General features: G+C 37.4%; 1 protein-coding gene across 1 annotated transcript in view; it reads right to left on the bottom strand.

The window, feature by feature from the left end:
• The window catches only part of OMA1 (OMA1 zinc metallopeptidase), an 81,352-nt gene extending 62,569 nt beyond the window's left edge, over positions 1 to 18,783 (bottom strand). Inside the window, exons 1-6 of the mRNA XM_082665024.1 lie at positions 18,722 to 18,783; positions 11,674 to 12,192; positions 9,002 to 9,230; positions 6,245 to 6,418; positions 6,038 to 6,145; positions 3,158 to 3,286 (exon numbers count right to left, since the gene is read on the bottom strand). Of these exons, the coding sequence (XP_082521150.1) occupies positions 3,158 to 3,286; positions 6,038 to 6,145; positions 6,245 to 6,418; positions 9,002 to 9,230; positions 11,674 to 12,173 (1,140 nt within the window). The 5' untranslated portion in view covers positions 12,174 to 12,192; positions 18,722 to 18,783. The remainder of the gene's footprint in view (positions 1 to 3,157; positions 3,287 to 6,037; positions 6,146 to 6,244; positions 6,419 to 9,001; positions 9,231 to 11,673; positions 12,193 to 18,721) is intronic.
• Between the last annotated feature and the right edge of the window lie 6,842 nt (positions 18,784 to 25,625).

The raw sequence follows: 25,625 nt of genomic DNA, 5'->3' as shown, positions 1-25,625 counted from the left end.
AACATTGTGATCTTGCAGTTTTAAAAGAAAATTGAAAAACTATAGCTATATAATAGCCAGTGACACTACTAGAGGATTTATTTCAGTTAGAAAATTAACCATATAGCAGAATGTTCTTTCTTTGACATATTATCTTAATTTCCTCTTTGTTTTCTAAGTATCGATTAGTTAGGAAAATGAACTTTTCTTCCAACTTCAATAAAAGAATACAAATAGATATTATAACTGTAATTTTCCTAATTACTTGTATTTATGTGAATGCTTTCCAGTTAAATACTAATTTTCAGTAAGTACTAAAACTTTGTAGAAGATGGATCAATAGGCAGGATTTTTGAGAGAAGAGCTATTAATTGGGGAAGCAATTTTTCAGAGGTAGCTGCATGTCAGTAATGGCTAGAAATAGTAAAATCAATCTAATCCATTGTATATGACCATTAGATATGACTTGCTTCCTTCTCGATCATGTCTGTTTTAGGTTGCTGAACTATATTATATAGTGTCTGCACTTTCCATAAGCAGTCTGCAGGTGTCCCAACGAATCTGCCGGTAGTATAACCAATTAAAAACATTGGCTTTAAAAGGAAAGAAACGTGTTCAAGCCCAAATGCTGATGTGTATTAACTATTAGTTCTGGGCTAATTTTTTAACGCCTCTAAGCCCAATAGCATCATATGTAAAATGGAGCAGTAACAGTACCAAACTCCTAGAGTTGCAGAGAGAATAAAATGAGCAAATAATAATTAATAATAATAACTCCCATTTGTTGAGTCCTTACTTGGTACCAGGTACTGTGCTAAATGCTTTCAATCAGTGGTTCTCAACTGGACGTGATATTGTCCCTCAGGGACATTTGGAAATGTCTGGAGATATTTTTGATTGTCACAACTGGGGCTGGGAAGAAAGGGGGGAGTGCTACTGGCATCTAGTGGGTAGAGGCCAGATGTGTAGAGGCATCTAGACGTGTAGAAGCCACTGAACATTCTGCAATGCAGAGGACAATTCCCCACAACAAAGAATTATCTTGTCAATTCTTTGTCAATTCAAAATGTCAACAGTGCCTATATTGAGAAATGCTGTTTTAAATGTATAATTAAACCCACAATAATGTTTGAGTTAGCCACTACTATTACCCAAACTTACAGATAAAGAAACTGAAACCTATAATAAGTGAAGTAACCTGCTGAAGTTCTATAAAATTTAGGTCTAATAGAGATTAAATTCAAACACAGATCCATCTGATCAGAGCCTGTATTCTTAACCCCTGTACAAAATTAATCTACAGTGTTTATCCTAGTGCCTACAATACAGTAAGTACTCAATAAATGTTAGCTACTATAATCATTATTAATAGCTCTCAAAACCCTACCTGGTAGCGCTCTATGAGGGCTGCTACATTGTACCCAGACAGTTAAGTGAGGGCCCCCTACTTCTTCCTTCCTCTCTTCCTTTCTCTGACCAAAAAATGTCAGCAATTCCCCCTCAAGAACTTCACTATCAGCATTTCCCTCTGCTCTCCAATGACAATGAGCAAGCTTCCAGAGAAAGAAATATTTCCTTGTCACCAAAACTACTGGGAGGGGGTCCTGATTTAGGGAAAAAGAGTTCAAACAGAAGTAATCCTTACTTCGTTTTCAGTTTAATTATTAAAGAATTATACTCAAATAGCAGGATCATCAAGTATTTCAAGGGACAAACAGCTTCCAGTTATCTTTCTTATGACTTAATCTCCTGATTCCATTACAGAAAAAGCTATTTATTGATAAATGGGGGGAAAACTACATTACCTTCTCTGACTTCCCAGCACATCAATGATAAAAATAAAATTCAAAATATGAGATTCTATAATCTAAGCAATAACCATTCTTTCTTTTTCCGTTTAAGAACCTTTATTTCAATATAAATGAAACCAAATGATATGCTAACACTGAATAAAAGACTTAGTTATTCAATTTCTAAAGCAATTTGTCTCAAAGAATTTTACACATTGGATTTAAACAGCACCCAGATGGCACTCTGATGGGTGCTCCACAAATCACTGAATAAACAAATAACAGATTGTTCCTAAATAACCAAACCTCCCAGGACAAGAAGAAATATCTGATGAAAGACATAAAATAAAATAGCTAATCATAGTTAAACAAAGCAGATATTAAGATTGCAAGACCTCCTTTCAGTAGTGTACTGTTTTGAACAAGATGGAGGACTCAAAAAATTTTATCAGATGACTATCATTATGCATAAGTACTAAAAACAAAAGTTAACAAACACCTATTAAGACTGTCCTTTCAGTATTTTCCAGGCAACATTAATTTAACTGGGAATGAGGAGATGAGGGTAGTCAAGCAGCTTCTGCCAACCCTGCGTCCATAAAAGTTTACAGGTTTTAAGAGTTCCCCATTAAAATGCAAATATTTGGGGGAAGGGAGAGTCATCCAGTGAGTACACCACTGTTACTAGGAGACAAAAGGGGAACGTCTGAAGGTAAAGCAACAGAAGGAAAGAAAGGGTTGTGACTGGGTTTCTCTCTGTAAGAACAATAACTATGCAAAAAAAAAAAAAAAAAGCTAGCCAAAAGTTGCCAAGCCCTTCTAATCCATCTATCTCCATCATAAAAGAGATGTAATATTTTCTAATTTGAATGCTCACTATTAAGAATATCCCCTAAGGGCTTCCCTGGTGGCGCAGTGGTTAACAATCTGCCTGCCAATGCAGGGGACACGGGTTCAAGCCCTGGTCCGGGAAGATCCCACGTGCCGCGGAGCAGCTAAGCCCGTGCGCCACAACTACTGAGACTGCACTCTAGAGCCCGCGAGCCACAACTACTGAAGCCCGCGCGCCTAGAGCCCGTAGTCCACAACAAGAGAAGCCACCGTAATGAGAAGCCCACGCACCGCAATGAAGGGTAGCCTCCACTCACCGCAACCAGAGAAAAGCCTGTGCACAGCCACGAAGACCCAATGCAGCCAGAAACAATAAATAAAAAATAAAAAAAGAATATCCCCTAAAAATAAGAAGACGTAAGACGCCAAAAATTAGCACCCGTTTTTCGTGGCAAGACTCATGATAAGGTATGAAAACATTTCTGGTACTTTTTCCTTTACAGTAAAATGTCCTCACCACAGGCCATTGCAAATTCAACTTACTGTTTCAGACTTACCTCCTGCAATTTAGACTGAATCCACTGGCCCAAAAGTGCCAAACTATCTCGAGGACAAATGGCCCAAATCATTGTGAGAAAAATCAGACCTAGGAAATCCAGGAAATGAACCAAGCTAGCCTTTTCTGCCTGAGAAAAATCAAAATAATGAAAATTACACTTAATAAATTCAGATAGTACATGCTAACATTTTCTAGTTCATCGTGTGTAATCACATTAAATAATTACATGTGTTTAACTGAACTTTGCCACGTAAGACTGCAAATTCGTTTTCTTCTGTGCACTTTATCCTTTCCCAGTCTGTTTTTCCCATCTCTTGTGTACATACTTATGCATTCATTTATTCATTCAACTAATAACTACTTGAGCCACTACCACCATTCAGATACAATGACAGGTTCATTAACCTACAGTGTCTTATATTAACAAGCATAATAATCTTGTAAAATAGGTACAATTGTTCCCTATTTTATAGATAAACTAAGATGAAGAGAGATTAAAAGAGTTGCCCAAATTCAAAAAGCAATTAGTAAAAGAACAAGGAATCAAACCCAGGAAGTTATAGTTTCTAATACAGTCACTAAATCTTTTTAAAAAATCAAATAAATATGTTTATTATGCTTATACTTTTAGACAGAGACCAAACACTACCTAACATATGAAGCAGTTAAAACAAGGAACAATTCAGGAAAATATTAGAAATTTATTTTTTAAATAAAAGTCTTTTGACTTCATGACCTAATATGTGAAGAGTCATGCAAGTCTGCAACTTTATCAGCCTGGTATTTCCCACCAGGAAATTTAGTTATATGATTTTTTGTATTTACTTATAGCAGTAACCAAAAAATGTTTTACTTAAAATAGTTGTTTGGAGTAGTAATATCTAAATATAAGTTTACTGCACTGGACTGTTCATTGTTCCTCACTAAAGTTGCTGAATAAATGTTATTGTAGTGCTGATACTGATAATATAGGAATCATTACTTGAATGTATGAAACATGGCTAACAACTAAAAATAATCACCTAGAATACTTCTGAATATAATCTGCCTTCACAAAGCATTCTTTGCTTCATTGTAAGACTCATGAAAAACAATTATGGAATTATTGTAGCACTAAATGATGAAGTCATTATAGAAGAGAAAATCCTTGTAATTAATTATTAAAGAATATAATTGTTATTACATAATCTTAGAAAACTAAAAATTTTTTTAAATTTGTATTTGTGAAATAATGAAAACACAAAATGGAGACTCCTAAAAGAGAAAACATAGTATTGACAGTGTCTAAGACCTCTAACAAAGAAATATTAATAACTATTTCCTATTTTTAAGACCATTTGCTTTTTATGTCTCGTCTAATTATTGCTCTTGCACCGATAGAGATGACAACATTATGCTGAACAAGGCACTGACCCAGATGCCAGAAAAATTAATGTGCTGAAATGAACACCTTTTAAAAACTAAAAATGGCCCAAATTGATTGATTTTGCAGTTATAAAGCCATTTCTAGAAAGATATAACGTATTTCAACTGCTTAGATTTATTCTTGTATGTATGCGTTTGAGGAAGAAATTTTTTTCTATTTTCCTGTAACTCAGAAGAAATAAAGGAGATAATTACTATTTGCGCTCTAGAATAGCACAACTTTGGTCCACCTCATCTTATTGATACTCTAAGGAAAAGACAGAATTTGAGATGACATTTAGAGGAATTAATAACATTATCATTTCCACTTGCATTTCTGATATATTCACAATCCTTCCACTATTTACCTTTGTGTTTTCAATTAAAAAATACACCTCTCTCTAATCATGTAAACAAATGAGCCATGCACAATTTTTAATGAATAAAAATAAAAATATGAGTAAACAAATATATTAGTTTTCTAGATTCACACCAAGTCAAACAGATGTATATTCACAAGGGTAAAGAAATCTACCTGAATTCTATGATGTATGAGGAAAGTGCTGCCAACAGCCGGGTAACTGTGGGAAGAGGAAGCAGTGCCAGACTTGCAGACAGAAAACCTTGATTAAAGTTCCAATTCCGCCAGTTTGTCACGTTAGTCATGTTTTTAAACATTAGAGACCTCGTGTATAATATAGCAGCAGTCCCCAACCTTTTTGGCACCAGGGACCGGTTTCATGAAAAACAATTTTTCCACAGACAGGGTGGGGGGATGGTTCAGGGGGTAATGCGAGCGATGGGGAGCGGCAGATGAAGCTTCGCTCACCCGCCTGCCGCTCACCTCCTGCTGTGCAGCCCAGTACCAGTAGACGGCCCGGGGTTTGAGGACCCCTGTAATATAGGGATATTAAATACCTACCTCATGAGGATAGTATTAAAATTATGAATGAGAAGGTATTAAAAAACTCAGTAAACTGTAAAATGGCAAGGTATCATTATTATTACTCTGCATTAATTATACATGGCATATCATTCTAGACATTTTCAAAGATGCTCTAAGCTATCCTCTGAGAATGAATAAAGAAGTAAGAAAACATTTATCACTTGAATAGTAATATCACTTTCCTACAGTTGATTTGCTGACTAGATTCTAAGTATGTTAATAATTATGGAAAGTTTAAAATCTAATTTGAAATAATTACAGGTTGAGAATAATCACTTCTTAGCAAAAAAGACAGATGATAAAAATAGTATTTAACAGAAACACTAATTATTCAGTATAAAACACTAAAGATGATAAAAATTCTCAAAATTAGCCAATCATACTTTCTCAGGTAACAGAATAAGTCAATTATTAAAAACTAAAATTCCATCATAAAAAATAACTGAAAAGATTCAGTTCTCTAAAAGATTTAACTTGCTAATTTCAAAGGAGTGTTTCAACAACTGAACATTCATTTTAGGTACTTACGGCATGTTCAAGTACTGCATGTGCTATTTCATGGCCCAGAAGGAAGGACAGCTGATGAATATCAGTCACACTATTTAAAAGCCCAGTGAAGATAAACACTTGTCCGTTCTGCACCATAATGAAAATAATGTAAGGAATTAGAACAACATAAAAAACAAGGACGTTAAATTTAACAATTAAAAATTAGGCTGGGTAACATTTACGTACTGGAAGCACAAAGGCATTTATATCTGGGGAATCAACCACGTGAATTATCCAATTGATCTCAGAGATCCCTGGAATATCTTTATTGCATTCAATTAAATGATGAACCACTTCTTTAACAGCCATGTATCGGGTGTCTTTCTCAGTTAGCATATCATTTTTAAATTCTTCCATCCACTGAAAGATTAAAAAGAAAAGTAGTCTCTAAGAGAGTGTTAGCTCTACAAAATTTTTATGTTGCTTTAAGGAGTGCTATATGGCACTTACTGTTGAACACTTTAATTTCTAAATATGTAAAAATATGCACATATTAAATACTCAAAAAATTTCAAATTTGAATTATTTATGCAAAGGCAATCTGGTTTCTCACAAAGAGAATAAATTCTAATAACTAAGATTTTTCATATAAATTGGTTGAAATAAAAATTCACTCATCTTTTCTATTAGCCTATAAACAAATAAAATGCTTAAATATTATTTCTAACTTCCTAAATATTTTAGAAAACAAAACATTGCCTAGAGAACAGAAAGATTTCATATAAGAAAGTAAAATACAAAAGAAAATTACTTTCATAACATACTGAATAGAAAAACACCCTATACTTATTAAGAAAGTTAAACTTCTGCCAAAAAAGGACACTTCATTAATTTTAAAGCGCTTTAGCCAGATAGATTGAAATTACTAAACTTTTAGAACTAATGGGCATATCATTTTCTCTATATTATGCTAATTAAGACTAACCACCATATGAAGACACTTTTTCTGAAGCTATATTCATGAGACTCTTTCAAGTGTACTTCGAAAAGTGAGGATGTTCTTAAAATATTAAATTTCCATAAAATGTATAATTTCTTTCATATATGAATCGAGAAGTTCGTAAGCTTCCTCCTTGAGATGCATTAAAAACATGATTTTATAGAATATGAATTTGAAAGTCTTTATATAGCATTTTTTAAAAGCACAAGTCACCAGTGTAAACTGTCTGAAACAAAGAAAAACACTGAAGTAGATACAACAAACAAAATTATATGTAATTACAGTACTTTATAATAATCCCATAAGAGCATGTGTTTGAATTTTCATAACCAACAGGTATTACATTTGTAGGCTAAAACATAAGAAAAAAAATATATGTACATGTATATAATTTTTTAAAGCTTCTTAGTGATATAAATGGTAGAAGATAACACTAATTTAACACTAGGCCTTTCTCAATCTTAACAGAACACTTTCCTCAAACTTGCTTCTAACTAGACTATTCTAAGAAACATCTCAAATCTCTGTATAAACTGTATAGAAGAGATTGGTCTTATCTTTATTAAGAACAATCTTTTTAGTGAAAAACCATTGTTATTTCCTTTTTTATGGTAACTTTCCATTAACAAATTCAGAAGCTCAACTGAAATAAAAATCTAACCATGACAAAGCTGTCAAGTGAGGTTATAAATTCCACAAATATTAATTGAGCATATACAGGCGCACCTCAGAGACACTGTGGGTTCAATTCCAGTTCTCGATATCTTTAATGAGATATTCACCACAAAGTGAATATCTTAGTAAAATGAGTCACATGAATTTTTGGTTTCCCAGTGCACACTGTGTGCAGCAGCATTATGTCTAAAAGAAACAATGTACATACCTTAAAGAACACCTTATAGCTAAAAAATGCTAACCATCATCTAAGCCTTGAGCAAGTCATAATCTTTTTTGCCTAACAAATATAATAATAATGAAAAGGCTTGAAATATTGCAAGAATTACCGAAAAGTGACCTAGAGATACGAAGTAAGCAAATGCTGTTGGAAAAATGGCGCCGATAGATTTGCTTGACACAGCGTTGCCACAAACCTCCAATTTTTAAAAATGCAACATCTGCAAAGTGTAATAAAGCAAAGAACAATAAGATGAGGTTTGTCTATACTGTTTATGTGCCAAGCACAAGAGATAGAAAGATGATCTATCTTTGAGTGAGTCCTCAAGGAACTCACTAGTGGTATAAAATGTTTAACTACTTGAGTGACTATACTTTCCAAGGAGGTTAAGACTTCTGAATTCCAACTTTATTTTGCATTCAAAAAATATAATAAATAGCCAAAATTGATGTGCGGGGGGGGAGAGAATATCTTATTCTACTTTATTTTCAAGGTACAAAAATTCAAATTACAGATCTATTTATTCAAAAAATATATACTAAGCACTACCTTGTACACTGTGCCAGTACTTAAGATGAAATGATAAACAGAATAGACAGGGTCTCTGACCCCCTGGAGCTAGTCTAGAAAGGGAGACAGATCAATAGATAAATAATTATGCAAATAATTATGGTGTTACCCTCACGATAAGTGTTTTAAAAGAAAAAGACAGTATGCAAAGAGAAAAGTAGGAGACCTAGCCCCAATATAGCCAAGCACAGAGCATAGCTACAAATGACTAATTCATAACGCAGTCTGTATGAAGGATACGCCCTAGAGCCTAACGTAGCCACCCTGCCTAACCCAGTCAGGATAATCAAGGAAGGCTTTCCTAAGAAAGTGACATTTAAGGTGACATGTGATGAACAGGAGTTAGCTGGGTGATACAAGGAAAGGCAATGTAGGCAGTAGGAATACTAAGCATGAAAGGTCTGAGGCCTTTTGGAAAAAATGCTAATTTGCTATCGGAGATTAAATTAAAAACTAGTGCATCTTTCATATTTAAGAAACCTTCCTCCTTTGAGTATTACATCAAGCAATGTAGTTAAAAACAATTCTTTCTACTTACTGCTTCATATTCCAGTTCTGATAAAAGTCTGAAATGTTCTTTCCCCAGTAATAGAAGCTTGCTCCTTCCTGTGACTGGACTCACTTCCAGGTGTGTAAAATAAAATACTACAAAAAGCAATCCAAAACTACTCAAACCAAGGAATAACTTCCATTTATTCTTCCTTACACTTTCTTTAAATAGTTCCTTCTTGTTAGGAGGAAGTGCCTGCCACCATTTCCTTATGCCCCTGGAGCAAAAAGAAAAATTCAAAGTTCTGATAATAGAATCAGTACATATCACCAAAACTTAATGCTTATGCTAAAATTCTGTCATCAAGTACTCGAATTTTTATATTTTTCTGTATAGATGGTTTTTTTCAATTTTTAAAAATTCTTAGCTAAATGATGAAAATGTAATCAATTATATGGAGCTATAGTTAAAAATTCTAATGCTCATTTGAATTTTCTTCAGTTATTTTAAAGGTAAACGCTAAATGAGAAGCTGTTTTACTATAACTACCATTAACATTTATTGACTGTTCAGCACATTCAAGGTACTCTTCTAATGCTATACGTATATCACCTCATTTAATCTTCATAATAATCCTGTTACAGAAGAGAAAATTGAGACTTAAGAGAAGTTAAACAATTTATACAAGGTTGTAGAGTTAATAAGAGGAAAATGAGGCAAGGAAGGCAATATAATAGGGATGAATTGCCCAGATAAACATCTGAAGGCGTTATGGTACAACAAATCTATACCTTTAACCACCACTGCCCCCAATGCTCGTCAGACATCTGACACAATGTGCCAGTACTTCAGTAAGGTACAAGGGAAACTATCTCAGCACTGATTTTAGAAACTAATATTGCTCAGTAGCAGAAACTCTACTAACCCCTCAAGAACATGACAAAGGAGAGGTAATAAAAAGAGCATAAGCACTGTAAATACGGAAATGAGAGATTTTATAGATAACATCTGGGGAGGTCCAATTCTACCAGGCAACAATAGACTCTCTGCTGCTTATTAGGGTTCATGGACATTTTGACAACCAGTAATGTTTTCAGCGCTGGAACAGAACTTTTTCCCTATGAGTTCATCTGTGAAATTACAACAAGAATTTAAAATATATACATCATTCTCTTGACAAAATTTATTTTATAAAATAACTTCTTTGAGTTATCTTAATCTTGTTAAGTGACACACCTAAAATGCCTTTAAAGTGTTTCAACCTAAAAAGATTCAGATCAAACTATGAAGTATACTTATTTCCAATTTAAAAGTTTATGACATTATCATTTAAAATGTATGAAAACATATCCTAAAATAAAATTTTAGGTGATTTACAACAGTAATATCAACAAAAGGTTAAAAATAAATAAATAATTTAAAAGGATGAAAAAGAGTTATTGGCCCAAGAACTTGGGCTGAGTTGTGACAAAGATTCTCTCCTACCCTGAACTCTACTCAGACTCCCCTGAACTCTTTTTCAAATAGGCCTTGTCTTTTGGACTACTGTGTTCATCTCTGCATTGTCCAATTTTAGCAAGAATCCTGCTAGGTCAATTAAGTCAGAATCCCTCATCCTCCATATCGCATCACAATACCCAATCTGTCCTTACCATTCATCATCCCCCAGGTGATATCTGATCACCCTCACCTGCCTTCAGCAATAACTCTAGTAGGTCAGTTCGGGTGGAATCCCCCCTTGCTCCTGATGTTTCCTCTCTGTAGTTTTCCATCTACCAACCCCCGCCCTGCCCACATAGCCCATGGTGTATTCAGAGCTGACTCTGGTTCTATGCAGAAGAAGTTTTCTCCTACTGCAGAAGTTCTGAATAAAATCTGTTTTTACTTCTTTAACTATTGTCTAGCTCTGGCTTTCTTTGATAGTCGTTACTTAAATCGAGAGCTAAATTAGCTGAATATTTTCTGAGTGCCAAAGCCTAGTCATAAAGAACACAATAAATTACAGAGTACAGGTCCTTGATTTTTGATAAAAAGAAAACTGGGTTGGTTAGTATGGAAGTAAGAAGGCTAGAAGGCACTTCATAGTTATCAAACATAAGAAAAGTTTATAATGAGACAATACTTAACTTTACCTTTCTTCAATCTTCATGGAGCAAATAAGAGAAAACAGAATTATGAGGGGGAGTTTTAAATTAAATATGAAGTATTACTTAGCTGAAAAAAAACATTAAGTATTATAAAGGATCACAAAGAAAATAAAGATTTGTCGGAAACAGAATAGAAAAATAAATAAATAAAAAATACTAATTAAGAGTTAACGTGGCTAGGAATGAGCCCTTTCTTAAGTAAGCAAAGTTCTTCAGTTTCATGCTCCATTGTCTCAAATTCCATGAACTAAAAAGGAATGCTTGTCAGTACAGTTCTTATACGTGAGTTGTAACAAACATTTCTGATTCTTGTAATCATAAATATAAGACCTTTTAAATAGTGTCTATATAAAATATACAAGAATAATTTTTAAAGATCACATTTCTGTACTATAATATGCAATAGATGATTTTAAGATTATTAAGGCATACATAAAAAAACTGAGTAGAACCAACTGTTTAGAAACTGAATTCTGAGCTAATTATGGGAAGGAAATCTATCAAGTTTTCTTTAAAAGTGAGTTTTACAGATACTTTTTAATATAAGAGTTTATATTTTAAAGGGCATTTTACCTGCCCACAATGATAGCCAGTAGCTTCTGCACTGGTTTAAGAATCATCAACAAGAGAGGAACCGGAGCAGCTTGAAACCGTGGAGAAGTATGGAAACTCCTGATGTCTCTTGTGGGTAAACAATTTAGAGGATGCACCACTGAAAGCGCAGGAACTACTAGAACGTCTTTCATCAGTAGCTGTCTTGAGAAAGAGTTATTCCACGCAGTACATTTTTGAGGAATCATCCAAGTTTCCTTACTTCTGGTGCTCAAGAGGAAGCCTGTTCTTTTGTTATTAAAAGTCCTACAGAAATGAACGTTTTCAGGCAAAAATGTCCATCTATCACCCTGATTTACTCCCAGGCCCAGAGACTTATTTACTATATTGTTAATTTTCACTTGATGACAGTCCAGTGAGGTTACAGCTTGTGTGTTACATTTTCTCCAGCTGGTCAGTAAATTAAATCGGAAGAAAACACAGTTTCTAGCAGCAAACTGCAGTCCACAGATGAAGCTCATCTTTGTTTTGCTTGATTATCTGGAACACAAAATATAAACTATAAATATCTAAGCAAAATACTTATTACGAAACTGGGAATATAACACTTATGAAAAAGGTGTTCTTCCTTTAACATATCTCTGACTAAATTACCTTGGGTTTCAACTCACTGCCCCCTGCAGCAACTCCTCTTAACAATAAAAACCAAAGAGGTTTTACTAACTTTTAACTCAACAACATGTACTTTCAAAATCTGGATTTTTTTCTTCGTTTCATTTTTTAATTTTAGTTGGGGGAGTCTATTTTTATTTTAACAGCTAAATTAGTTGGGGAATAAGAAATGGATTAAACAAAAACAGCATGAAGTTTCAGCAATTGGCAGTAATGGGGGGAAAGAGTATTTAATGGAATAGTAAAGTTTAACATAAAATGCATTTTTAAAAATACAGATTTGTGGGACTTCCCTGGTGGTCCAGTGGTAAAGAATCTGCCTTACTATGCAGGGGAAGCAGGTTCGATCCCTGCTCCAGGAACTAAGATCCCACATGCCGTGGGGTAACTAAGCCCGCACGCCACAACTACTGAGCTAGTGTATCTCAACTAGAGCCCACTGTGCCACAATTACAGAGCCCACGTGCCCTGGAGCCCAAGCACCACAACTAGAGAGAGAAAACCCACACGCCACAACTAGAGAAGCCCACACACTGCAACAAAAGATCCTGCACACCTCAACAAAGACCCTGTATGCCGCAACTAAGACCTGACGCAACCAAAAAAATAAATTAAATAAATAAATATTTTTTAAAAAACCTAAAAAAAAATATATGCAAAAATAAATAAATAAAAATAAAATACAAATTTGTTCCTTTCAAATATAATACTGGCACTTCTGATTCAGGTCAATACAGAGTAAAAGGGACTTATCCTGTCACTGAAAATAACTAAAAGAACAGAAAGAATATGTAGACCTAAATAGACATTTTTCCAAAGAAGGCACACAGATGGCCAACAGGCACATGAAAAGATGCTTGACATTGCTAATTATTACAGAAATGCAAATCAAAACCACATCCAGCATCACCTCACACTGGTCAGAAGGGCCATCACCAAAAAGTCTACAAACAATAAATGCTGGAGAGGGCGTGGAGAAAAGGGAACCCTCCTACACTGTTGGTGGGAATGTAAATTGATACAGCCACTATGGGAAACAGTATGGAGCTTCCTTAAACTAACAGAGCTACCATATGATCCAGCAATCCCACTCCTTGGTACATATTCATAAAAGACGAAAGCCCTAATTCAAAAAGCTACATGCACCCCAATGTTCATAGCAGCACTATTTGCAACAGCCAAGCCATGGAAACAACCCAAGTGCCCATCAACACAATGGAATATTACTCAGCCATAAAACAGAATGAAATACTGCCATTTGCAGCAAGATGGATGGACCCAGAGAATATTATACTTAGTGAAATAAGTCAAATATTATATAATATCATGTATATTTAGAATCCAAAAAAAATACAAATGAGTCTATATACGAAACAGAAACAAATTCACAGACATAGGAAACAAACTTATGGTTGTTGGGGAAAGGGAAGGGGGAGGGGTAAATTAGGAGTATGGGATTAACAGTTACAAACAGCCATACATAAAACAGATCAGCAACAAGGACCTTCTGTATAGCGCAAGGAATTATATTCAACATCTTGAAATAACCTATAATGGAAAATAATCTGAAATATATACACACACACAAACTGAATCACTTTGCTGTACACCTAAAACTAACACAATATTGTAAATCAACTATACTTCAATTTAAAAAAAAACAGAGACAATAAGTAAAACAATGGTTTCAACATACTGAACATCAGGCAATGAAGAACAGTCATACCTGAGAAATGGGAAACAAATTAGGCGAGCCCTACAACTGCCCCAGCCTTCTGCCTGGAAAGAGTTTCTAGGCCACCATGCAAAGAGGGGAAACCTAGCACAGCCCAATGGTCCTCCTAAATTAAAGAGATGAAGCTGGGAATTCAAGGATATTAAACTAGTTATACATATTGCATAAGTTTAAGAAGTTAAAGGAAAGTTTGGACATGTTATGTAGAGACATGGAATATATTTTTTCAAAAGATGGACAGTGAATTTCTATATTTGAAAACTATAATGTCTTAGATAAAAATTACACTGGATGAGACTAACACCAAATTAGACATTGTATAAATAAAGACTTATGAACTGACGTATCAATAAAAAACTATCCAAAATGAAATGCAGAGAGAAAACAGACTTTAAGAAATGCATACAGCATCACTGAGGTGTGGGATAACTCAAGTGACCTGATATATGTGTAAATGGAGACCCTGAAAAGTGGAGAGGGATAGTAGACAGAAAAAAAAAAATAATAAAAGTTGAAAAAATAATGACCAAAATTTTCCAAATTTGATGAAAACTGTAAACCCACAAATCCAAGAAGTTTAACAAACCACACACACAGGAAACACAAAAGAAACTACTTTAAGGTATATCAAATTTCTTAAAACCAATGAAAGAGAAAATCTTAAATTTGACACCTTGGATTAAATGGATACATTCATTGAAAAATACAAACTACCGGGCTTCCCTGGTGGCGCAGTGGTTAAGACTCTGCCTGCCGATGCAGGGGACACGGGTTCGAGCCCCGGTCCGGGAAGATCCCACATGCCGCAGAGCGGCTGGGCCCGTGAGCCATGGCTGCTGAGCCTGCACGTCCAGAGCCTGTGCTCCACAACGGGAGAGGCCACAACAGTGAGAGGCCCACGTACTGCAAAAAAAAAAAAAAAAAAATACAAACTACCAGAGCTCACTCAAGAAGAAATAAATAACCTGAAGAGCCCTATACCCAATTTTTAAATTGAATTTATAGTTAAAAACCTTCCCATGAAGAAAGCTCCAGAACCAAAAGGCTTCACGGGGGAATTCTACCAAACATTTAAAGAAGAAATAATAATAATTCTATATAAACTCTTCCAAGAAATTAAAAAGGAATAGTTTGCAACTCCTTCCATAAGACCAGCACTACCCTGATACCAAAGACAGAAAAAAAATTACAAGAAGACTATAGAATAATATCCCTCATGAACATAGATACAAAAATTCTTAATAATATTCAGGAAATCTAATTCAAAAATATATTAAAAAGACAATATCTCATGACCAAGTGAGGTTTGTCTCAGGAATGCAAGGTTGAATAAAAATTCAAAAATCAATCAATGTAATTCACCCTAACTGAAGAAAGAAACACTACATGATCATCTCAAAAGACACAGAAAAAGCAATGGATAAAATCCAACAACCAACCCTGATAAAAACTCAGTAACTAGGACAGCTACAGGAACCTATAGGCAACAGTACGTTTATTGGTGAAAGATTATACTTTCCTCCTCAGATCAGGAGCAAGGCAAAGATGTCTGCTCCCACCACTTCTACTCAACATTATACTGGAGATGCTAGGCAGTGCAACAGAATTAAATAAATAGATACATAACTAACTAAATAAATGGCATCCAGATAATAAAGAAGTAAAATGATCTTTATTCCTAGGTAACATGACTGTCTATCCAGGAAATCCAAAGAAATCTACCAAAAAAACCTATTAGAATGAGTTTAAGGTGGCAGAATACAAGAGCAATACACAAAAACACTAGCAAGTGAGAGAAGTCAGACTCATACACAGGAAAAAAAATACACAGGAAAGGACACTACTCTCTCTCCAAAAATCATGCTCTACGATTTCAGTTTTATAATATAAACTGAAGTTTATATATATATAAACTCACTATATATAACAATATATAGTTAGCAGACTAATTTATACTTATAGAGAAATCAGAGGATGGAAACGTAAAGAGGGGCAAAAGGAGGGATTACAAAGTTTGGGGGGCAACTAAAATGTTCACTATTGTGGTTGTGTTGTTGGTTTCATAGATATACACGTAAGTCAAAACATGCACGGTTTAAATATGTCCAACTTATTGTATATCAACTATACATTAAGCTATTTTTTTAAAAGGTACTAAAAAGAGACAACCAAATGCAATGTGTGAACTCTGATTAGATCCTAATTTAAAAGAAAAAAATTTGTTTTAGAAGACAACTGGAACTATTGGGGTAATTTGAATATGAATTTGCTTTCAGGTTATTTTAGATAAGTACTGCTTATTTTCTTAGGTGATAAAGATGTGGTTATGCAGGTGGATATCTTATACCTGAAATGCTTGCTCAACTCTCTTTTCATGATGAATAAAACTTTCAAATTTTATAATAAAAATACATTCAGACATACACACAGGACATAAAGGCAATACAGAAAAATACTAACAACCTTTGTATCTAAGTGGTGGTTATGTATGTGCTCATTAAATTTTTTTTCAGTTTTTTTTTAGTGTTTCAAATCTTCATAATAAAAGTTGCAGGGAAAAATACATAAATCTAACTCAGTCTAGGCTAATACAATATTATCTGGAAAGATGCTTCAGAACATCAATTTTCATAAATAGTATTATCTATACATCAAATTATTCGAAAATTACTCAAATTTTTTACATACTCAGTAATGCTTAAAACACACTAGTATATACAAATATAAGTAAATCTAAAGGAATACACACCAAACCATTCACAGTGGTTATTTGGGGTGGCAGGATGATGGTTGTAAGGGATTCAGTATTTCCATCTCATATATTTCCGCGCTGTTTAAACTTTTACAGGATATGTTATTACTTTTGTAAGCCCCAAATCAATAAAGGCAACTATATTTGTAATTACCATTGATTTCCATGGGCTTCAATAAACTGCATATTGCAGACCAAGCCCCTCATAATACCACCTCCCACTGTTTCTCCAGGCACCTTCCCTACCCCTCCTTCACCCATTCCGAAGCTCCAGACCCACTGATTTACTTACACCTCTCAGAAAAGAAAAGCTCTCATCTGTCTGTGCAGGTCTATTTACACTGCTTAGCTCTGTTCACATGTCAAGCAAACTCCTGCTCACAGCTCACAACTAACGTGAAATTTAAAGTATTCTACTGACACAGAAGTTAGCAAAATCCCCAAACACTGTATGTAGTACATATATAAGCAAAAACGCTATCATTTATATCACCTACAAGTGTCACTTGAAACAGAAATAGTGCCTGATATTTTGTAATCCCTGCTGTATCCTTAAGAAAGGGTAAAGAATGGGAGAAGAAAACTATACATTTTCAAAGATCCAATCACTAGACTACACAGAGCAGAAGAAAGAATCAGGGCTGACACATCCTCTTCAAAGAACTGTAGCAGGTCAACATAGCTGGCAGACTTCCAGGATTACTAAATTAATGATGTGAGAAAACTAAACAATTTGGACTGTTAGCCTCTACGAACATTTCAGATCCTTAATTCTTTAAGTACCATCTCACAATGAGCAAGTACAGCGCTCACTGGCACTCACAGCTGAAGCCTGGAAGACAGTTTTAACAACTCTTCTGAAAGTGACTATTTCTTCCCTAGTTTCTATGGAAACAGCTGTCAGATTGGCAAAAATAGCACATGTACTTTAAAATAATCATTCAAGCAAAGTACACACATGATGGAAGGCTTAAAAAAATAATAATAAATTAGAAAGCAACAGAGTTGGTTCTTAAGCTTCCAAATGCCAGACTGCACCCCTTCACCACAGCTGAGAATGATGGATATGAACCCAAATCCTTTTCGTGAGGGTTACATGGCATTGGTCACAGAGTCACCATAGTTGTTCAATCCCTGAATTCCCAATGAAGTATTTTCATCTCCCTGGACTAAAATTTCTCATTGAGCAACACAACTGTTGTTCCACTTTACACAGGCAAGTGACATTATTTAAGGAGCACAAAAAGTGAATTTGTAGACAAGTTCATGAAGAAATTATTCAAATACCCTACAACTGTTGAGACAGGTAATTTCCTATTTTTCACTGCGGGGTTTGGGTAGGAAAACTTTTACTTTCTCTGCTTTAAGAGGGACACGTAAAAGACATGGTTTGAGTCTCAAGATGCCAAAAGCGGCTGGAAGAGGTCTTCTACGGGTGAAGGTGTCACTGTGACGCATACGATACTGCGGTAAAAAGAACCACAACTTTTAAAAAAGCGCCGCTAATGAGAAGGCTGGGAGGAGAGGGAGCTTATCTTCCCTGAAAAATGCAGCCACCTGCCTATTTGCAACTCCCGCGCTGCCAGGGTAACACCCTGGGGTCCCCGCAGTTCAACACAAGGACGGGATCAGGCGGGAAAAGGAGACTTTACTGCCACGTCCTCCTTTCCCACTCGCCCTCTCCCCAGACTCCACACGCCGCCCTCGTGCTTCACTCCAGCCCGGCTCCCCGTCGTCCCTCCTCCACCCCAGGCCTCGCCACCCCAACCCAAACGAGCCCCCAAGTGTCCCCGCTCCTAACCCCAGCGCCCCTCCAAGCTCCCTCCACCCCAACTCCCGTACTCTGCCCCCTCCCCTGGGCCCGGCCCACTCTTAATAGCCATGCAAAGGCGTCCCCAACCAGGACAGACCCTAACAGTCGCGAAAGCGAAGGTTCCTCTGACCCGACCTACGCGCAAGCGTACGCCCCGCCAAAGAAGCCCGGCCTCCTCACTTCCTGCCCTCGCCTCGGACGTGGACGCCTTTGGCTCCGCCCACACCGGGTAGTCAATACACCCGCCCAGAGTCTTCCTCCCAGAGAGACCCGATCCCTTATGAACTGTGGCGCTCTAGCGCTCCCGAGTGGCCGGAGGAGGGACGTGGCTGCAGGCAGAGCTGCTCGCCTGGAAACATCTTCACTTGCTCAGGTCTTGGAACCTGACTTGGGTCCATCTAATGAGTGATCCAGGCAAGGCTGTGCCCGCTGTAGATTCTAAGGCAGTGCTGACCAAAAGGAAGGGGATTCGAGGGCTGCCAAAAGGCTAAGGTTTTTTGGTTCAGAAGTTGCACTGATAGTAGTCTTTGGGCTGTGAAAACTGTTTTCACATGGCACATTCTAAGGAAGATGAAGAATAACCTGAAGCATCTGGAAGATAGTTGAAAATAGCTGGCTACAAAGTGATGTGTATAGTACACTTCATTCATTCCACCAAAAAGTATTTACTGGGCACCAAGTGCCTTCCAAGTGCCAGGGAAACAGAGAGCAAGACAGACCCTACTTTCATGGAGCTTATATCATAGTGAAGAACGAGACAACAAGCAAGTAAACAAGTAAATAAATATCAGATATTGACATGATCCCATAATTTCAAAGTCAGTTTGTTATATTTATATTCTATGCACAATGAAGAACATCCTAAAGGATGTAAACACTATTTTTAGGTATCACTTTTAGAGCGTTTTAAAGTCATTTTTTCTTTTATCTTGCTTGTCTATATTGTGTAATTTGCCTTTTGCTTTAAAGGAACTATGTTGGCATATCTCTGACCACTGGTTCCCTAAAAACTGAAGGGGCAGTTCCCTGAATCTTCATGGGCTTATCTCCCACCCTCTGAAGTGCATGTTTCTTACCAAGGTTTCCAATATACTAGCCACCTCTTGCTCATCCTGCCTGATTAGCATGATGTCATCAATGAAACAGGTGTGACATTCTGTGGGTTGACCAGGTGGTCCAGATTCTGTACTATGATGGATCACAGAGCTGACACAACAGCTGTGATCAGGGCTATTACATGATTAGGTCTGCAGTAGTTTGTAAGCCATCCTCCTGGTTTCTGAAGGGGCCAGACAGGCAAACTAAATGGAAATATGACAGGGACGACCATCCTTTGGGTTGTTCATGGGCATTAACTCCACCATCATCCCCCACTTCTCCTTGGATGAAATACAGGTTTTGATTTACTATCTCGACTTGATAGGGAGGGGACAGTTTCAGAGGCTTTCACTTGGTCTTCCCCACATGAGAACTCAAGGCCAAGGACCTAATGTGGGGCTTCCTTCAGCTTCCCAATATATATACTCCCAGTTATGCACTCAGAGTCTGGGGAAATGACCACTGGGTGGGTCTATAGGCCCAGGGACCCACTGTAAGCTGGATGTTATCCAGGACTCCGCTTATTACCTGACCCCTAGAAGTCCCCAGTCTTAGAGAGAGGACTTGATAACACTTGGATTTCTGAGTAACAAGATCCTTTCAGACCCTGGGAAATGTCTGGGTATTCCTCTTTTCCCAATATATAGTCAGCTGAGAAAATGGTCATAGGCCATGGAGCAATCATTACTGTAAATACTTGTTTCAGTGTTTTAGGGTTCTTCTTCCTAGGGACCCAGCCACCTCTTTGGTCAATGGGTTCTGTGGTCTGGGTCTGAAAATTGACTCAGATGTGAGAATTAAGCAAAGAACATGACTTTTTATTGGGGTAACAACTCTGAGCCTCCTGTTCCTCCATTCTTTTCTTTTTTTAATTTAATTTTATTTTATTTTATTCGCTGTGTTGGGTCTTTGTTGCTGTGCGCGGGCTTTCTCTGGTTGCGGCGAGCGGGGGCTACTCTTCCTTGTGATGTGCGGGCTTCTCACTGCAGTGGCTTCTCTTGTTGCAGAGCACGGGTTCTAGCCGCGTGGACTTCAGTAGTTGTGGCACGCGGGCTCAGTAGTTGTGGCACGCGAGCTCTAGAGCGCAGGCTCAGTAATTGTGGTGCACAGGCTTAGTTGCTCCGCGGCATGTGGGATCTTCCCGGGCCAGGGCTCGAACCCATGTCCCCTGCATTGGCAGGTGGATTCTTAACCACTGCACCACCAGAGAAGCCCTGTTCCTCCATTCCTGTGTCTTTCTGGTCATAGATGTTAAGCAGAACCAGTTGGCGGCCCATCTATGTTTTCCCCTAGGGACACCTTGTATTATTAAATACCTTCACAACCTCTGTGGATCAAGCCCCCTAAGGCTGCTCCCTTGACCTTGCCAGCTGTTATAGTAATCACAGCCCCCAGACTTCTGGTGGTTAAAGCCACCACCTGGCTTCTATTACTTCAGGATGCTATCATCTTCCTGGATATTATCAAGCCCAGCCCTGTGATTGCTTCTCTTACCATCATCCCTAGCTGGTACTCCTCTCATCAGTGCCTTCCTTGCCGTCTTTGTATACTATCTGTCTTTTGGGCCTCCAGTGGAACATAATCCTCTGTCTGATCTTCTGGCTCCACAAAATAAATCATTCCAGCAAGCCCACTTCCCTTGGGCTTTTCTTTCCTTCTTCTAGAGTCTGCCAGAGCAATTCAGATGGCTTCCTCTAAGGAGATTTCCCTTGGATGAAGACACCTGCCTCATCCAAGAATATGCCTTCTCTCCAGGGACAGTGCACATCCAATGACTGGTTAATCTGGGGGGACAAAGGCCTGACCCTTGGATTTTAATTGAGGACAACCCTGCAGGGCCATCCCAGGTCTCCATGGGACTGGCGGAGAAGCCCCACTTCTTCTGCCCAATCCTCTTTCCCTTCCTCTCCAGCAACTCTGCACACAAAGAATTCTTTCAGAATCTGTTTCTGGGGAACCCAACCGAAGGCAACTCAGTTTTCTCCGGAAGTAGAAGCTGCTTTGATACAGAAAGACTTTCAATCTCACCTCCTAAAGGAAATACTGGAAACTGAATACTGAATTAAAGGAGAGACTAACTCTGAAGAATTATGAGGGATGAATTGTTTTAGCACCAGGCGTAGACAGAAGCTCAACAGACAAGAGGACTCTGCTGATCTACATTCGGGCTGACAGCCAGGTGAGATGAGCACAGGATTTGATGAGGGTCACATATTTGATTGTCTGCAAGGCACGGGCAGTCTTGACTTAAAGTGGCCTTTCCTTTTTCTTGAATACGTGCTAGGCCTGACTGTTCCAGATGTTGGAGATGGCTGGCTCTGCATCTGAAATGCCCCCCCACATAGACAGTTGCCGCATCTTCATTTGCATATTCCACTCCAACAAAAATTAGCTTAGTATTTTCTCCATCCACATTTGACTTTTTAACTTTCCTCTCCTTTTTTACCTTCTTCTTCTCATATAGCATGAACAGGCAGGCCATTTCATTTTTTAAATTTATAACTTATAATTTTTTCTTTCTTTTTTTTTTTTTGGCCGTGACGCGTGGCATACAGGATCCTAGTTCCCCAAGCAGGGATTGAACCTGTGCCCCCTGCAGTGGAAGCAGGGAGTCTTACCACTGGACCACCAGCGAAGTCCCTTTTCTTTTTCTTTCTTTCTTTTTCTTTTGCCCAAATAGAATTGTCACACCACATTCCAGTGTGTTATTTTTATAAATGGCCACATGGATTGTCATTGCACTAGCTTGCTGACTGCTCTCCCTACCTCTGTCTCATTCCCCTTGTATAAACAGCAGCCAACCAGACCCACTTCCTGAAGTTGGGGGCCAAGAGGGTTCAGTATGGCTCAGCAAGCTCCAGGCTGGGCCCAGGAGGAAGCCACAGCTTGGACACGTCCTTGCTCACTCTCCAGAGGTTAGTTCTCCAGAGATCCCAGCTGAGCACTTTTCTAAGAGTCAGTGCAAACTACTATTTCTTTACTGCACAAGTAAAGTAACACCACAGAAAAGCAAAAAAAAAAAAAAAAGTACCCTTAACCCCACTACCCAGAGATAATCACGGTTAACATTTTGATACGTAACCTTCTTGAAAAGCAAAATTAAAATTACTTTAGGACTTCCCTGGTGGCGCAGTGGTTAGGAATCCACCTGCCAATGCAGGGGACGTGGGTTCAAACCCCGGTCTGGGAAGATCCCACATGCCACAGAGCAACTGAGACCGTGAGCCACAAGTACTGAGCCTGTGCCCTGGAGCCCATGAGCCACTACTGAAGCCCACGTGCCTAGAGCCCATGCTCCGCAACAAGAGAAGCCACCATGATGAGAAGCCCGCGCACTGCAACGAAGAGTAGCCCCCTCTCACCACAACTAGAGAAAGCCCGTGTGCAGCCAAAAATTGATAAATAAATAAAATAATTTAAAAAAAGAAGCAATGTTTAAAAAAAAACAGAATTAAAAAAATAAAATAAAATTACTTTAAATACTTAAAACTTTGATAGGATAAAACATTTCTTACTGTTGTTTTAATGTGCATTCCTTTGATTCCTAACAATGGAAGCAATTTTTTATGCTTATCTGCTCTTTTGAGTTCTTCTTTAGCAAATTGTCTGTTCATGCCTTAACCTGTTTTTCTATAAAAACATTCATTTTTATCTTATCGACTGGTAAAAATATTTTATATATTTAAGAATTGTCTGTCCTTCACGTAGCAAACATTTCCCCTGCTTGACAGTTGCCTTTCAATTTTAATTCATGTCTGCATATATAAATAATTTTTAAAATTGTGGTATAGACAAATCTATCCATCTTTTCATTTTGGTTTTTGCCTTTGAGGTCATATTTATAGTCTGCCTTAATCCCAAAATTATGTATTTACCAATATTTTCCTCTAGTATCAATATTTAATGACTTTGTTCTTAAATCTTTAGTCTACTAGGAATTTATTTTGGTGCAAAGTAGAATAGAAAAATATAGCCTAAAATATTTTCTGAATGATTAGGCCAGTGGAACTTTTCCAAAAGACACACCCATATGCCCTTCCCATGGTGAGGACACCAAGGTAACTACTGTCCCAACAATTTATTGAACAGCCCATCCTTTCCTGACTCAGTTGAAGTGTTGCTTTTGTTACATACTAAATTCTCATAAATACCCACATCTTTTCCTTTGTCTGTCTGTTCTGGCACTAGTATAAGATTCTAATTATTCTAACTTCACAATATAGATTTTATTTTCAAATATTTTCTGGCTCTTCTTATACATTTCACCTTTAAGATGAACTTCAGAAATTTTTTCAAGTCCTCCCCCACCAAAAATGCATTGAGACTTTGATTTTGTTATTGCTGTTGTTTTTAAACTTAGATTAATTTTGAAGAAATTTATATCTTTGCAATGTTGACTCTATCAGTCCAGGAAGCTGGCACGTGTCTCCATTTATCCAGGTTTTCTTTTACGTCCCTCCATAAAGTTTTACAGTTTTCTTATATGAGTCAAAGCAGTATACTTTCTAAAGGAACTATAAACTTTGACTTGTCATCTTAAAATTACAGAATATCAGAACTGGAAGGGACTTAAAAATCATCTCAGCACCCCACTCAATCTGTAGCTGAGTTTGCCTCTCAAACAAGCAAAGATATGGGGTGTATTTTCGTGAGTTTTTTTGACATGATGACATCATATTATATGTATTTTCTGTGACTTCAGTTTATCACTTGAACAGCAAGTCTTGGAGAAATTTACATATCAATGTATAGAGATAACTTAATTCATTTTAGTCACTGCATAGTGTTCTGTGGAAATGATATTGCATCACTTAACTTATTATTCCCCTGTTGTGGACATTTAAACTATTTCTGTTGTTTTGTTCTTACAAAGAACTCAGCTTACAACCTTGCACCCTAACTAAAAGTTCTCAAAATTCTATAGCACACAACCAGTGCCTGCAAAGGCCCCCTCCTCCAGGTGGCACAATGCCTGTTCAAAGAAAGGCTTTCCTTTGGCTTTCCAGTGTCCTTCAGTTCTGTTCAATAAACATTTAATGAATGGGTGTTGTAGAGTGAGCCCTGGAGTTTTGTAATACCCCAATTTCAACACAATATAATTCATTACTTCAAAAAAATACTTGCTGAGTGCACACTGTTCACCAGGCACTGTGTAGGTGTGAGGGCTCCAGGGAAAATTAACAATCCCCAGCCATTCTTCCGGACTCCAACAATTCCCAAAATAAAAGAGGGATCATTACAACATGGTACCCATTTATTTCTAAGCCCTGGATAATTATTTACCCATTAGACCAGGAGACCAGGCAGCAGATTCTCAAATAATTTGGATAATCCCTTAAATGTGTTGTGAGATGTCCATGCTTATATTCCTATGCTCTTGCACATGCTGTCTTTTCTATGTGGAATGTTGTCTAATTTGGGTTTCCCTCAGAAGGATACCCTGAGACAAGGAATCAAATGTAAGTAATTGATCTGGGAGATGATCCCAGGAAGCACCAGCTGAGGAGCAGAGAAGTGAGACAGGAAAAGGAAACAAGCCAATACATGATGCGTTAACCGACTAGTTACAGACGGGGTCAAAGGGAGTGGAGTCTCTCTGAAGAGTGTGGGGAGACTATGTAACACACAGAGTTTTCCTAACTGGAGGAGAAATTCGCCTGGCTATTTATCTACCAACTCCAGCCAGTCATTGGTTGAGTGCTGTCCTGGGGGTGATTAATTCTCTGCACTTGCGGCATCTTGCATATGCTTCTGAGGGATCCAAAAGCCTCAAGAAGAGGGATGCAGATGCTGGCTGTTGCAAGTAGAACCAGCGTGTGCAGAGTTATGGGCCAGACACCAACATCCAGGGAGATATGTGTGGGCACCACTGGCATCTACTACAAATGCCTTTTCTACTGTCA

The sequence above is a fragment of the Grampus griseus genome (assembly GCF_964374135.1).
Source record: "Grampus griseus genome assembly, chromosome: 1".
Classification (NCBI taxonomy): Eukaryota; Metazoa; Chordata; class Mammalia; order Artiodactyla; family Delphinidae; genus Grampus; species Grampus griseus.
This window is presented reverse-complemented; position numbering and strand designations above follow the sequence as displayed.